Source organism: Bombyx mandarina, chromosome 11 (assembly GCF_030267445.1).
Source record: "Bombyx mandarina strain Sakado chromosome 11, ASM3026744v2".
Classification (NCBI taxonomy): domain Eukaryota; kingdom Metazoa; phylum Arthropoda; class Insecta; order Lepidoptera; family Bombycidae; genus Bombyx; species Bombyx mandarina.
In genome coordinates this window covers 1,399,905-1,414,826 of record NC_143218.1, presented here as the reverse complement: position 1 = coordinate 1,414,826, position 14,922 = coordinate 1,399,905, and the positions used below count along the sequence as shown (strand labels likewise).

Here is a 14,922-nt window from a genome sequence, read left to right as displayed (position 1 = left end):
ATTGTGACTTCCTCTCTAAAATTACTTAATTATTAAATATTTAACGAGTTGACAATAGTGTTATAAAACTATTTTATTTAAATAGTTCCGACGACTTTCTTGAGATCCTATAAAATATGTTTTAATTATTATTTTTGTATGTTTAAAGCATGATAAAATAAGAAATTTTATATAAGCAATCATATTAAATCGATATCAAAGTCAATAAATAATGTACAACCCAAAACAGACGGCCGAACTGACGTGACAATGACATTTGGCGCGCTAAACATGGCGGATTTTCGGCCTCATTAGACGGAGACGGAGACATTTACGTATATTCATGTTTCATTTTATGTACGCACTGAAATACTGTTATATTGTTTTCCTGCGAGTTAAAGTGCTGAGTAAGAACGAGATAGGTTTGTGTATGTGCCTTCAAAATGGGTGCTATTTATATAAGCAATTGTACGTATAGAACAATATGTCGTGTCCCTCATAGATTATACACTTAATATATTAGAGAGTGTCCCTACTATATAGGTCTATGTACTGTTAGAGGTTATAGCTAAGTGTCAAGGTGGGTGGCGAGTAGTGGCGACATTTACGTTGTAGATGTCTATAGGGTCCAGTACGTAACCACCATAGAGTAAGATTATATATGTAACCACTTAACACCAGGTGGGCCGAGAGCTCGTCCACCCATCTAAGCAATAAATAAAAATTAAGAAAAAAATACCTAGTCAGGTCATAAGTATTGTCACACAGTAAAATATTTGAGGTCAGGGCACTCTATGATCATATGGTTTAACCTTATTAACTCCATGGGTTTAACAGAATCCAAAGACAAAGTAAGTAGTATCTACTATTAATTATGACAGATAAAAAAAAATGTCTTCGACAAAAACAAACATGGCGTAGTTTTGTGTTGGCTGTTGTATTCGCTATTTATTTTGCATACATTTGCAATTACAAATTAACCGGGGCTCTACATTTCGTAATAACCAGTGAATGTTACAAAAGTCGTTTCCTGTGCGCATAATGCTTGTTACAATTAAGGAACGCACCTAACTGTCGAACGAGTTGAAAAATATTGCACCAACAGTCAGTAAGTGTTTTAGATTTACATAAATTGTAATTAAACTTGCTCATGTAATATTTTATAGTCGTAGCACTTCTGGGCACTAAACGGTTTGATTAACATTAGTTCGATCGAGTCTGTGATTATACAACTGACAATTTGAATTCCAAACGGTGAAAACATCGGAGCTCTATGTGCTTTAAAGAATCGACGAAATATTTTACCATTGAGTCACATTCCCAAGCGAAGCACGACATAATTTAATTCACAGGACGATTGTCGTGCGATTCTTGATATGCCTTCTGAGAAATTTATACTAGTCTGTTTGATGAATTCTAATGTGGCTCTAATGTTGTGACTCATTGATCTTTTAATTTGTTTCTCGTAATATTATTATTCGAGAACTTTCTCTACTGATTAATGTTGATCACTGAAATGTACTGAAGACCTGCATAACTTCACATAGATTCACAAATACCTCAGATAAGTGGAATCCACTTATATTATACAATGTAATTGTTTTAGCTATCCGAATGACATATCAGGATGTCTACAGAACGAGAGGATGGCCCAGTCTATTACCGGGAGATACAGAAGAATACGTATTTAAAGAGAATACCCAATGAATTGCCGAGCAGTAAATTAATAGCATTGGGTCACAAGGTATGCACTGTAGTTTAGTATGAAATGCTGAAAATAATTATTAGATTATGATTAGATTTGAAATATAGAAGATTACATATGAAATACAATTTGCCATTAGAAGTCACCATTATATTCTGATTGTTTTATGTAATAGTAAATTTATTCAATTAAGTTATTTAAAGGACAATGCCCAAAACTGGGCCAAGTTTATGTCAAAACTATTTGTACTTGAAAAACTATGCCTTATTTTTTCACGTTGTTTAGTTTATGTATCAACATTTCTTTCAACCTGGCATTGTTTTCCAAAAAAATAAATTACTTAATTGATAACATCCCAAAACTATCCATGCCATAGTTTTTAAATTCGCCAATAGGCAAAGGGCTTAGCCCATACAGCCTTGTAGTAAACCTTTAAGCTGCCAAAGAAAGAGTTGTCTGTGACTTGAACAACAAATTAAAAAAAAATAGCTAATGGTTATAATTCACACTTTTTAGTTTATTTTGGTGTATCGCGTTCCGACCCGGCAGGCTGGTTCTGGCCCAGCGGGGTATCCCGGAACACCAGCGGCATCGCCCGGGCGGCCTGACGGGCCGCCGTACCCCGGAGACTGACGTCGTTGGTCGTCGACTATCGCCTCGACGACCCGTCGGTCGGACGTCCTCGGGGTGGCGCCGCGTGTCTGGTTGTAGTGTTGACCGCGGGAACCCCCCGACTCTGACCGGGTTTTGACCCCGGACGGAGATCGGACGCCGGGTGTAAGAGTGCAGGGGAGTCGTTTAGTGGGTGGGCCCTAAATTCCTTGGGCCCGCGGTCTGCTCTCAACACCTGCAGATCGTTGAGTCTCACATACCCCGCGCGCCCCCTAGGCGCGGGGACCTCGTAGGAGGTTCGGCGCTCGGCCCGGAAAAAAAAAAAAAAAAAAGTTTTGGGCTTTGTCCTTTGTATGAAGTTGGAACATTTGCCTATGTTTACTGCTAGGGGCACTGTTTCAACTGCGTACAAATTTGAGTTAGCTTTTACATGATCAAAAATGTTAAAAAACGTACACTGAGCACAATGGTCCTCAGTAACTACTCATTTAGTTGGTGAGTCAGTTTGTATATCACAAATAAACTAAACAATTGTATTTATTATAGTGAATATGATCCACTTAGCCTGGACTATGTATGGATCATAGCAGAAGTATTCTATGTATTTGTTCACTTTGATTTATAACTATCTTTGTGCAAAATTTAAATTAAATCTGAGATTTTTATATGATTGAGTAGTCATTTTTGTGGAAAACTAGCTCGGCAAATCTAGAATAACAATTCGAGGTTACTAGAATAAGTAGAAAAAAAAAATTTGGAATACTAATAATGAATGATTCTTAGTAAAAAGTGCATATTATTATTTTGTTATTAATGTATGGTTGCGTATTGAGAATGGCATTGAGAATGGATGTTTTACTCATTTATTTATTATTTATTATTATTATTATTACAGTTGAACACCGAACTTGACTGATATAGGCAAATGTCTTAGTAGCAGTTTATATTTAGTGATCTGCTTAGACAAATCATAATAATTAAAGTTTAATATTCCAGAAACCCCCACTAAAATCAATGTGGACACAACTATGCATACACAATGGTCGGACTCCGTATTTAGAGCAATACCCGGAAGCTGATCATCCTACAGCGCTTACACACCGACCAACTTGGCGAGCCAGTCTATTAACAGCCCGACATGTAACTGGCAGCGTTAGACCGAGACAGGGGAATGAATATGATTTTCTTGTGGACACAGAAAAAGGTCCAGTCAGAATGCTTGCCCCAGATTGGTGTGTATATTTTTTGATACTTTTGTGATACTACTTTCAATTTATTAAGAAGATTAATATACTTCTATATATGTTATATATCTATATATGTTTAATTTTATTGTTACTAATAACAATAAAATTAAATAACTTTTCGTCAATGCCAAAGCTTAAATTTTGAAGTAAAGTTTTGAAGCTTTTTTATTTAAATTAATGCATAAATGGGTGGACGAGCTTACAGCCCACCTAGTGATAAGTGGTTACCGGAGCCTATATACATCTATAACGTAAATGCCGGCACCCACCTTGAGATATGAGTTCTAAGGTCTCAGTATAATAACAACGGCTGCCCCACCCTTCAAACCGAAATGCATTACTGCTCCACGGCAGCAATGGGCAGGGTGGTAGTACCTACCTGTGCAGATTCTGTGCTTGTTCTGACAACACATAATGTACTTGCTTAAATTATACTTAAAGCTTTTCCTCAATATTACAGGGAAACAATGCAAGACTGGGTCACGACACTTCGTAATAAACTATCGGAACTGAAGATTATGAGCAAAGGGGAGAATGTGTACTGTGCTCCGCCTGTGACGCCACAACCTCGGGCCCCGAACAGAGACCCAACATCACCATTGCCACCCACACCGCCAGTTCCTCCTGACAGGTGAGTCGCATCTTTGTATATATCTGTAGCTACGTGAAAAAGTCCATACATAAACTGCTTGGTGATAGTTGTTGAATGACCCTGATGTTGATTAGTTTTTCAATCAATTAAATATAATAATAATGAAATCAGTCTTACATTTGAAAAGTTACTATTTAAACCATACTTCCCTGCTGTCCTTACTTTTAATATTATAAAAGTGAAAGTGTCCTTGTATGTCTTACTTTCACTTCGAAACAATGTGAAGGATAGACGTAATTTTTTAAAGTTATAGTAAAACTAGTTGGGAGAGTGATATAGGCTACCTTTTATCCTGAAAAAATATCTCATTCCCACAGGAAACTACACTGGCATTATTTAGTGGCTTCGAAGATGAAGCAGTGGGTTAATAATTATTAGCGACCCGCCCTCGCTTCGCTTCGGAAACTGTAATTTATTATTGTTTTCTCCACTATTTAATGGATGTTATTATACATATAATAAACCTTCCTCTTCAATAACTCTATCCATTAAAAAAACCGCATCAAAATCCGTTGCGTAGTTTTAAAGATTTAAGCATACATAGGGACAGACAGATATAGGGACAGAGAAAGCGACTTTGTTTTATACTATGTAGTGATGTATGTCATCAGTAATCATGTAATTATGTAATAGTTCTGTAATAAAATAGTTGATCTACGTAATAAGAATTTATCTGACAATGACAAATAAGTTTTAAAACAACAAAATCTTTAACTGTTTTCAGGGTACCAGGTATCGAAATTATACCAACAGTACACACAGCTCCTGTAAGCACTGAAACGCCTGCTCAACCTGAACAAGTCACCCAACTCAGTGAGCCCAGCCAACCAGAACCTCAAAACCCAGAACCGTTTGCAATTCCCAGCACGAGCCAGCGCAGTGAAGGTATTGCAAAGATTTGTGGCCAAAATATATGCCTGGATGGGTCATTGTTGGAAAGAATCGGATCGGGCTCGGGTGGTGACTTTGATGAAGAGTTGGGCGAAACTGAAGAATATAGACAGACAGTATTAGTTCCCGAAGACTCTGCTGATGTGGATCAACCACGAATGTAATTATTCTGTATTCTTATTAACTAGTGAAATTGTCATAAACCACTATACAATTCTATGAAAAACATCTGTTTGTTGAAACTACTCAACATGTTACCTGTCCCAGATCGGTACTATGACAATAACCTAATCTGAAGTTCCGAAAACTGTACATTTTTTTTTTTATTGCTTAGATGGGTGGACGAGCTCACGGCCCACCTGGTGTTAAGTGGTTCCTGAAGCCCATAGACATCTACAATGTAAATCCGCCACCCACCTTCAGATATAAGTTCTAAGGTCTCAGTATAGTTACAACTGCTACCCCGCCCTTCAAACCGAAACGCATTACTGCTTCAGGGCAGAAATAGGCGGGGTGGTGGTACCGACCCGCGCGGACTCACAAGGTGCGTGCGAAGGTGATACAAAAGGGTGGTCACGACCCTCAGCAATAAGGAATACGACGCAAGGAGGACACGATGTTATTCCTTCACCTTGGAAGCCAATCGTGAACATTTGTTAAGTACGTATTTCATTAGAAAAATTGGTACCCGCCTGCGAGATTCGAACACCGGTGCATTGCTACACACGAATGTACCGGACGTCTTATCCTTTAGGCCACGACGACTTCAAAGTAGTCGAGAGAGACAAATTTTCTATTTTATACTAAATAATGGTTAGACGACCAGACCAGAATTCATAATTAAGCTTACATTGCTGTATGAATTTAATGTGACATTGCTTACTTAGATAGTTGCTGGCATGGTTGGAATAATCAATGTGTGCAAATTCTACAAATCAATTTGTTTCCTTGAGTATTTCAATTTTATTAACACTTATAGATTGATCACTAAACTGTCCAGACCATATTGTTGAAAAATTGCATGGTTATTGACTAGTTTGTAGTACATTAAAATGTATTTTAGTAATACTTTGTTTCAGAGACTGTCCGTCCAATATAACAGTTATACAAGTGTCAAACAGAGAAGCACCTCATACAGCTATACCCATAGTGTCAACTGAAGATGTTTTCGACTTTGATGTGAACCGAAAAACTCCAAACTTCGTCAATATTGTTAATACAGAGGTCAATGTACAGAATACGAATGATTACGGCACGGTTTTTAACGACTACGGTCACGTGAGCACGATGACATCTGTCAGTCTGACAGCTGTCAATCAGAATGATGCCTACGAGAGGCTGTGTAACGCGTCGACGTCGAAGGTGGAAGTTTTGAAGAGTCTAGACAAAAACAGGAAGTCCTCCTTACCTAATCTAGTCAAAGAATCAGATTATGAGTTTCTGTTTCCCGGCAGCGCTTCCGAGAGTAACACTGTGAATGTAGTTAGTACTAACGGCGTCAATACCAGAGCTAGAAGTTCCAGAGACAATAATAATGTTCAAATGAGAGTTAATTCTATTGACGAGGAGATAACTATTGAGAATTCAAGTTCGACAAGTGTAACAACGACTACTCATTCTGTTGGTACTACCCAAGTGACTGCAACAGTGAGCATTGCCCAAATTACATCTACACCTTCTGTTAGTCATGCTCAAGTTAATAGAACAGTGAATAATATAAGTGCAGCACATGTGTCCCCTGAACCCATTAGTCTAACGAGTGGTGAAGTGAATAGAAACGTTTCGGATGCTCACATAGTCAGGAGTCACAGTCAGAATGCATATGAGAATTCACCTAGAAGAGTCGTGGTGAGAAGGGTGCAGGCAACTAGTCCTAAAAGAGATGCACAGACTGGTAAGTAGAGTGAGTACTTATTATTGTCTGTAGTGATATAAAAAGTAATGTCCATCAAATGAATATGACTTGAGCATTATCTCTGTCACCTCAAAGCTTAAATTGATTTAATTTAATTGATACAGTATATATGTTTTCTTTTTGTTATGATAACATCAGTTGTCAAAAATTACTTGACCAAAGAAAATGAAAACCAGTTAATACACAATGAAGAATGAAAACAGAAAATTGTATTTAAATCTATCGTCAATGTCAATTTAAATATTGAAAACACTAAGAATGTAAATCAAACCTTTTTTTATTAAGTAGATTAGTGAATAAGCTTCCAGCCAGTGTACTGTGCATATACCATATTATAAGTATAAATTACATTACATTACATTAAAATACAGTATATATTACATGCATTAATTATAAATTACAAACATATATTAAGCTAATAAATGCATGGCAAAAACTATATAATTTATTGACAGATATTTAATCAAAGCCAGCATTTACAAATAAAGTAAGCCATATAATAATTAATTACAGATAAATCGCATCAAATTCAACCTAAACCCATTTGGAAGAGGGGTCTTACAGAGTTCTCACTGCTCACTCGATTGAGGGCTTTTGGTCAGAGCAGACGGCAGGAGAGCCCGCCTAGGAATGAAAATGGAAATGATAGGTGATATATTTACTTATACAACATACTTTCTCAACAATTCATACCACTGAATCCTTCCTCTCCAAATATAAATACATATACAAAAAATATAAAATGTAAGTGTAAATTTAAAACATATATTAATCAGCCTCTGATTGTTATGGCTATAAGGAACCCTAATTTGTGATCATGTGGGTTTTTTTACCAAATGAAGCAATGTTTGAGGTCATAATGTGGAATTATTAAGGAAAGAAGAAAATTTACAGATGAATATGAACATATAATTATATTGGGACACTTATTTCAGTCGTCATTGTAGGGTCTGGTTTTTTTGGGAGGGTGGGATCACTGGTGGCCAGGCCTCTGCAGTTCTTATCAGGTCTTTTCAGTTTCATTAGGGCAGATGGGTGAGCTCGTTGGCTAAGAGTATTCGAGTTTAGTGGTGGGACAGCTGTCATAAAATATAACATAGCTTTACCTTATCACTGGATGGGTGGTGTGACGACATCGGGCTCTGGCAATTAATTAGCCCTAATTTTACAAAAAGTAATAGTGTAGCATTGTATCTGGGTAATGTATTATATACCTTTAGGAACCAGAAGTGAAACATTGTTGAAAAAATAATAATTATCCCCCAAAGGTAGTTTTCAGTGAACGATCTCTGACAATAAGATTAGTTTACACTTTAAAATTTGACTCAAAGAACCAATTGTATATTAAAACAAAAGTGGTGATTGATTATCAATCACACCAAGGCAAACTAACAGAGCTTCCGCACTCGACGCGTCATCAAACTTAAAAGCACTCCAAAACTATTCCATACTGCCTTTTACAAGACAGCAGTAAGCTACTATCATAATTAAAAAATGTATCGAAGAAGTTCTGTTTTGGCTAATGTTTAAACGTTTAAATTTGATAGGAACCCATTGACGTCTCCTGTCAAAGTTGTACGTCGTTCGAGACCGGAAGCCAGGGAAGGTGTGAGGAGAAGAAGCAATTCACTAAGCAACGGTGAGTGTTTCTTCCTGCATTAGCCCACTGAGTTTCTCGCCGAATCTTCTCAGTGGGTCGCGTTTCCGATCCAGTGGTAGATTCTGCGAAGCACTACTCTTGCTGGGGCCAGTGTTAGCAACACTCCGGCTTGAGCCCCCGTGAGCTCACCTACACATGTTAGGGCGAAGCTGAAATAGCCTCTCAAGGCTAACAGTATATATAGGTAGGAAAAAAACTGCATATAAAATAATTCCTTTTTATGTATCATTAATACAAAAGAATTAAAGTGAATTTATGTTTAAAAAAAAACTTGTTACCAACAATTGCTTAAAAAATTGGAATCATTGATTCATACTGCAATAGATGATTTCAAATTATGTTCAATTAAGATGATATTTATTAATCTACAACTTCAAAAGAAGTTGGAGGTTTCTCAACTCGGCTTCGACCGATTTTAATGATTATTTTTTCTACTTAAAAGCCAGTGCTTCTTGGTTCCATATTAATTTTATAAAGATTCAACCAGTAATTAATAATGCTGGTATGCTATCTAATGATGACATCAGCGTTGCTGACGCCATGCTCATCATAATTATGATTGCTTTCCATAGTGACAGTAATTAAGACTTACTTATCCAATGAATTCCATTTATTGCATCTCGAGTGTAGAACGGTAAAAACAAAAAGCTCCGCCTCGGTCGGCCACTCGAGTCGGAATGTTTTGTGGGACAATAGTCACTCGTATCTATAGTAGAAAGTGTGGGTAGCTTAGTCATGAATTCTCTTGAATACTGTCTTAAACAGTTGTTGACATGCGTAACATTAAGGAAACAGTTAACTTTAACTATTGTTAGTTTGAATAGTGATGTTGCGCCGGCCGACATATTTTTAATATTGTATTGTTACAGAAACCGTCAACTCTGCTGAACCCCGGCCTGGTACACTAATAGGAGCCCCGCTCTCTGTACGAGACGGACCAGTTTTTGCTGATTACAGCGGACACGTGTGGTGAGTTAGAACCGTTCATTAAGGAGACGACTGAATTAGAGGAAGGCTGCTAAATGTTATTTTATCGGGACAGATGTTGCCAACAAGTTATTTATTAAGCTGTTGCATAGCTTTTATCGCGGGCTTTGAGCGCGGCGACCGAGTCAAGAAATTCCATAACGAAAATAAAACCTAACACCCCCCACTCCGCCTACCATGTAGCTCGCGTTCAACACATTCACACATTGCTTGTGTAGTGTAGTTATTTGACGACAGATGGCGGTAATCTGTCGTCAAATATAAAAAAACTATGTCGAAATAACTCTCAACATCTCTTGAATGCTTTAGGACATTTCCTCAGAGTTCCAGTTTTATCGAAAGTGTTTTAACAGTCCCGGGAAAGTTCTCGACACAGACATAGAACATTTATTCTTGTTTTTTTCTTCTTCTTATTTTTCATCGGAAATGTTCTTAGACCGTTGAAAAAATATATAAAATTCTTTTTCAGGATATGCAGATGGGGTGGTCCTTCGCCTGGCGTGGGTCGATGTGGGGACAAGCTGGTGTCTGTGGGAAGGGTTTCACCCTCGGATGCCCATCATGCTGTACGGCTTCTAGCTCACGCCGCGCCGAGGCATGTAAGTGAAATGTATTTAATATTGTTACGCGCTGGGGTTCGGGATAAATAAACAGTTCCGCCAAAGTACAAATTAAAACTGTATTAGCACTTAGAACACTCACAGAACACTTTCGCTTCGAGTAGTTCCGATTACTGACTGACTGCGTGCCATTTTATTTATTTATTTATTTATTCTTTATTTGTACACACTGTTAATATAATACAGTAATTGCGATAAGATATAAAAAATGGCGAGCTTAACTCAACAATTGAGTTATCTACCAGCTAACCGTTATCAAAGAAGGAAAGCTTTACATGAGTGGGTAGATGAGTACAATCTAATTAATTTAATTATTTATACTATAGACATTAACAATAAAAATAATAAAAATAAACACTAATACATAATATATCAAACTATATACATACACAATTACACACATAAATATATACATACACGTACATATATAATGCCATCTTTGCAATGTTTTTATAGTCGATACGACATCCCTAGAATTATCGAGAACATTACTAACAAGTCGAGTATTTTAAATATGTGTTTCTGCTATCTGACAATAGATGGCGTTGTACTACTCGAACGCTCTAGATGTTACTAGATCCTTTGATATTCGTTTCTGCTATTCGGCGATTGATAGCGTTACTCTTACCGGCGTAACAATTTACAATTCTTCACCATAGGATGGTTGTTGGCGGAGTTGTCTAGTTGTTTCGTTCAGTAATTTTTTTGTTTTAAGTTTTTTTATTGAGTCCACGTAATGGTGAGTGGTTAGTATGGCTCATGGACATCAATAGTGTCGGGGGCAAAACGCGCTCCGTTCCGCAGTTCCTTCCAAAGCGTGCTAGATAAGATCTCTAGAATCGTACTATGGATGAAGGCAGCAGTCAATAGGAGATTGAGGGATAATCTCAAACAATTCCAAACAAGTTTTTTTTTTTTTTTTTTCAGATCAACGTTCTGTTTCACAGGACGCCTCTAGCGAAGATATACAAGATTGTAAAGAGAGATAAGGAGTTTATTGGTGAGTTTGTGTAACTAATATAACTAGTGGTGGCCCAGTAGTTGGAGTTCGATCATAATTGAAGACATGAGTGGATGAAGGGGATATGATACAATTTGTTAATTTTAAGAAAACTGACAAACAAACTTTTGTTACTTATAGTTTTTCTTCGTACATAACTCCCTAATCACATGCAATTTCTAAAAATAGTCTTTATGCCCGGATATTTAAGGTCTAATATGGTTTATAGTCACATAACACCTTCATTCAATGTATAAATTCAAAAATCTTAAAAATCGTACTTAACCCCCTTCATCCACTCATGTCTTCAATTATTAATTGAAAAAGTTCGAATATTAATATGGTTCGTATTGTCAAAGACTTAACTTCTATAATCACAGATTTCTCCAAGGCTACACTATAGAAAAATAATAATGAAGACAAACAATATTAATCTATTCTCAATTTGACCACAGACTTTAAACAATAAACAAAAGAGTATATATATATGCGTGTGTGTGTGTCAAATACATGGTAGTGTGTGTAACGTTTTTTCTATTGATTTAATGTTTTTAGTATGCATAATTTAAAAATATGTATATAGCATTCTGCACTCTTTCTCTATATTCTCTACTAGCAACCCGCCCTCGCTTCGCTTCGGAAACATTAAAACACACATGAAACAAAAAATAAAATAAAAATAAATTAAAAAAAGTAGCCTATGTTCATCAGGGACAATGTCGGCTTCTAATGGAAAAAGAATTTTTCAAATCGGTCCAGTAGTTTCGGAGCCTATTCGAAACAAACAAACAAACAAATCTTTCCTCTTTATAATATTAGTATAGATAAGTGTGGGAAATATCATACTTTTTATTTTTTTTATTGCTTAGATGGGGGGACGAGCTCACAGCCCACCTGGTGTTAGTGGTTACTGGAGCCGATGGATCTACGGGCTCCAGTAACCACTTAACGCGGTAAATACTTTTTCAGGAATAAAACTGGATACTGAATGCAACGTAACGAGTGTCGAACCTTCGTCGCCGGCGTCACGGGCCGGCTTACCGTTGGAGGGGCGGTGGGCGGTCACGCACGTCAACAGTCGACAAATCAACTTGATTAAAGTTAGTAAACAAATCGGCGAGATCATTGTTGACTTTAGCTTTTTTAACAAACTTTTACTTACTAACTAAATAAATAAATAGATAAATAAATAAATAAAAACCTTTTCTTTCCTTTCAGGGAGGTGAAGAGGAAATGAACAGGCTAAGCTATCATAATACCGAATTGACAGTGACAATACAACCGTCAGGTTTAGTTAAGAAAATCAGATCGACCCTGAAAACGACGAAAAACGCCGTAGGTCTAAGGTAACATCGACCCCTGTTGTAACATTAGGTACAGTCGGCTATAGAAGTGCACTATTCCATTCGGTACAGTCAGCTACAGAAGTGCACTATTTCATTCAGATGAATCAGAGACTTGAGAAAAACACAATGCGGTTTCTATAAAAGCGATTTTTGCAATAGACCAATAAATATAGATCCGTTTTTTGATCTTTTACGGTTAAGAAATACATAATAATGTAAAATTTTGTATATTATTATACAGCGGCTAGATTGTGACAGCACACGGAGAACAATGATTTACCAATCCAATGTAAATATCGGTTTTGTAACCAGCCCGCAATGTACGCATGTGATTCTAAGAGGTCAACAACCCCACTAATTATGTGGCAGCTTAATGTAATATACATTTGTGATTATTTGTAACAATGGCAGCTATATTTAATTATGTAGGTGTAAGGTGATTCAATTATATTTCTTTAAGTCGAATTTCGAGGTCAACGCCCTGTGCCCTCTTTGGGCTAACTTTGCATTCGATTGCGGTTTCAATTATATACTGAAGTAATATTTTTTTCCGTTGATGCTTAAATTAGTTGAAACATCCCGTTTTGTATATTTAATGTATGCTTTTGCATGCGTTAATGTTTGATAATATATTATTAAACTAAAATAAACTAGTTTTTTATTCATAAATATTTTTTAGGAAACTATGGACTGATAACTGTAAACACGGAGTGATATTTCGGATACGATTATTTAACAGTATTTATTAGAAAGTAAAAAAATAATGCTTACATTTTCTTTCCCGGTGTCCGAGAAACTCCCGTGTGTGATCCAGCCATAAGTTAATACAATATGTTTAATATAAGCCAATGTAATTCGTCCCTTTCTCGCATATCAACAATCAAACGTGTGTGATAAATATAGATATATATATTTTTAGCACATAAACGAATCGAATGGGTAGTCTTTGATAAACTTAAAAACTATTGTGATTTTACTATACATATTAAAAGAGTTTTTACTAATTATATTTAATTTATGTTGACTTTTTTTTTTATTATATTCGAATATTTTAAATTTTTATTACATTACGCTGGTCGAAGCTTGGCTGTGTCTCTGACATTGCTGACCTCAACAAGCGACGCTAAAGGTAATCTCACACGACGTTACTCCTTCAACCTAGAAGTTTTTTTTTTTATGAAGGAAGGATAGCTGGTGGCCCAAAAGCCTTTCTGGTTTCACCAGGGCAGGTGGGCGAGCAAAGGCTCGGCCAGGAGGGGTGGGATTTGCTAACGGCCGCCCGAGGGCCTCCAAAGAAGACCTAACAGGTCAAAGGCAGCTGCTTCGCTAATGCATCTATCATAAAAGTCATTCGTGACCACGTGTTTAATACTCATTTACTTGAACTAATTGATCGTTGTTTCCAAACCTGGACATCGGCATAGGTGCGACGGCATACTAAAGGATTTTGTTTATGTACAAGTTAACCCAAACGCCAAATGCCAATATGAACAAGATAACGGACTGAATCAGACGCAGTATCAAAACGCGAGTCCCACAGTACCAGCTATTCTCAGTAATAAAAGTAATAGAGGGACCCAATTATTACCGTACGCCCCAGAGTAATGTAATAATAATGATGAATCGGTAACTAATAAACGACTATTTTCATTTAGTCGTGTAATAATGCGCTTAAGTACACGTGCACTAAACCAGTGACCATTTAAAATTGTTCTCATAATATTTACAATATTTTTTTTGTTTTTTTTGTAAAATATAGAACTAGTAATTTGATTTGTAATTAAAAACTATTAATATTAATGAAACATCACCAATTTATATAGTTTGTTTTTGGGAAGAAAGACAAGTGATTTGGTGACGGTGAGAGGCGTTTTTTCCTTTTTTTCTCGTGTAAAACATATTGTATGCACGGGAATTACAATTTAGGCATAAAATTATTTCAGTTTATGTACATATTATATTCGGAGCCTTGTGATCAATTCTAATCAAATATACATTCGTTCTTTGTGTATTTTTTTTCATATAAATAAAATTTTAATATTGAAATATACGTAATAAATTATGGATTTTTGTTTGTTTGTATTATTCATCCATTCCCAAGCATTGCGATGGACACGTTATGCTCTATTGAAACTGTTCTCGAATAGGGTAACTTATTTTTTTAAAGACAGAATTAGTTAGAGTTTATAATAGACAACTTGATGAATCCCAATAATGCGTTCCAGTTTGAAGAATGGGAAAGCTGATATACTATGAATTTGATATTTGGATCTTGTTTCTCTTAATGGGTGTCCGTATTTACGAACTC

General features: G+C 36.4%; 1 protein-coding gene across 1 annotated transcript; it reads left to right on the top strand.

The window, feature by feature from the left end:
• Positions 1 to 872: 872 nt before the first annotated feature.
• LOC114246623 (uncharacterized) lies at positions 873 to 14,685 on the top strand. The gene is made up of 13 exons (XM_028179242.2): positions 873 to 1,087; positions 1,586 to 1,723; positions 3,293 to 3,528; positions 4,004 to 4,174; positions 4,920 to 5,246; positions 6,166 to 6,980; positions 7,515 to 7,650; positions 8,549 to 8,640; positions 9,531 to 9,630; positions 10,118 to 10,247; positions 11,196 to 11,268; positions 12,238 to 12,368; positions 12,487 to 14,685. The coding sequence occupies exons 2-13, from the start codon at positions 1,607 to 1,609 to the stop codon at positions 12,616 to 12,618; spliced, it is 2,460 nt and encodes an 819-aa protein (XP_028035043.2). The 5' UTR covers positions 873 to 1,087; positions 1,586 to 1,606; the 3' UTR covers positions 12,619 to 14,685.
• The last annotated feature ends 237 nt before the right edge of the window (positions 14,686 to 14,922 follow it).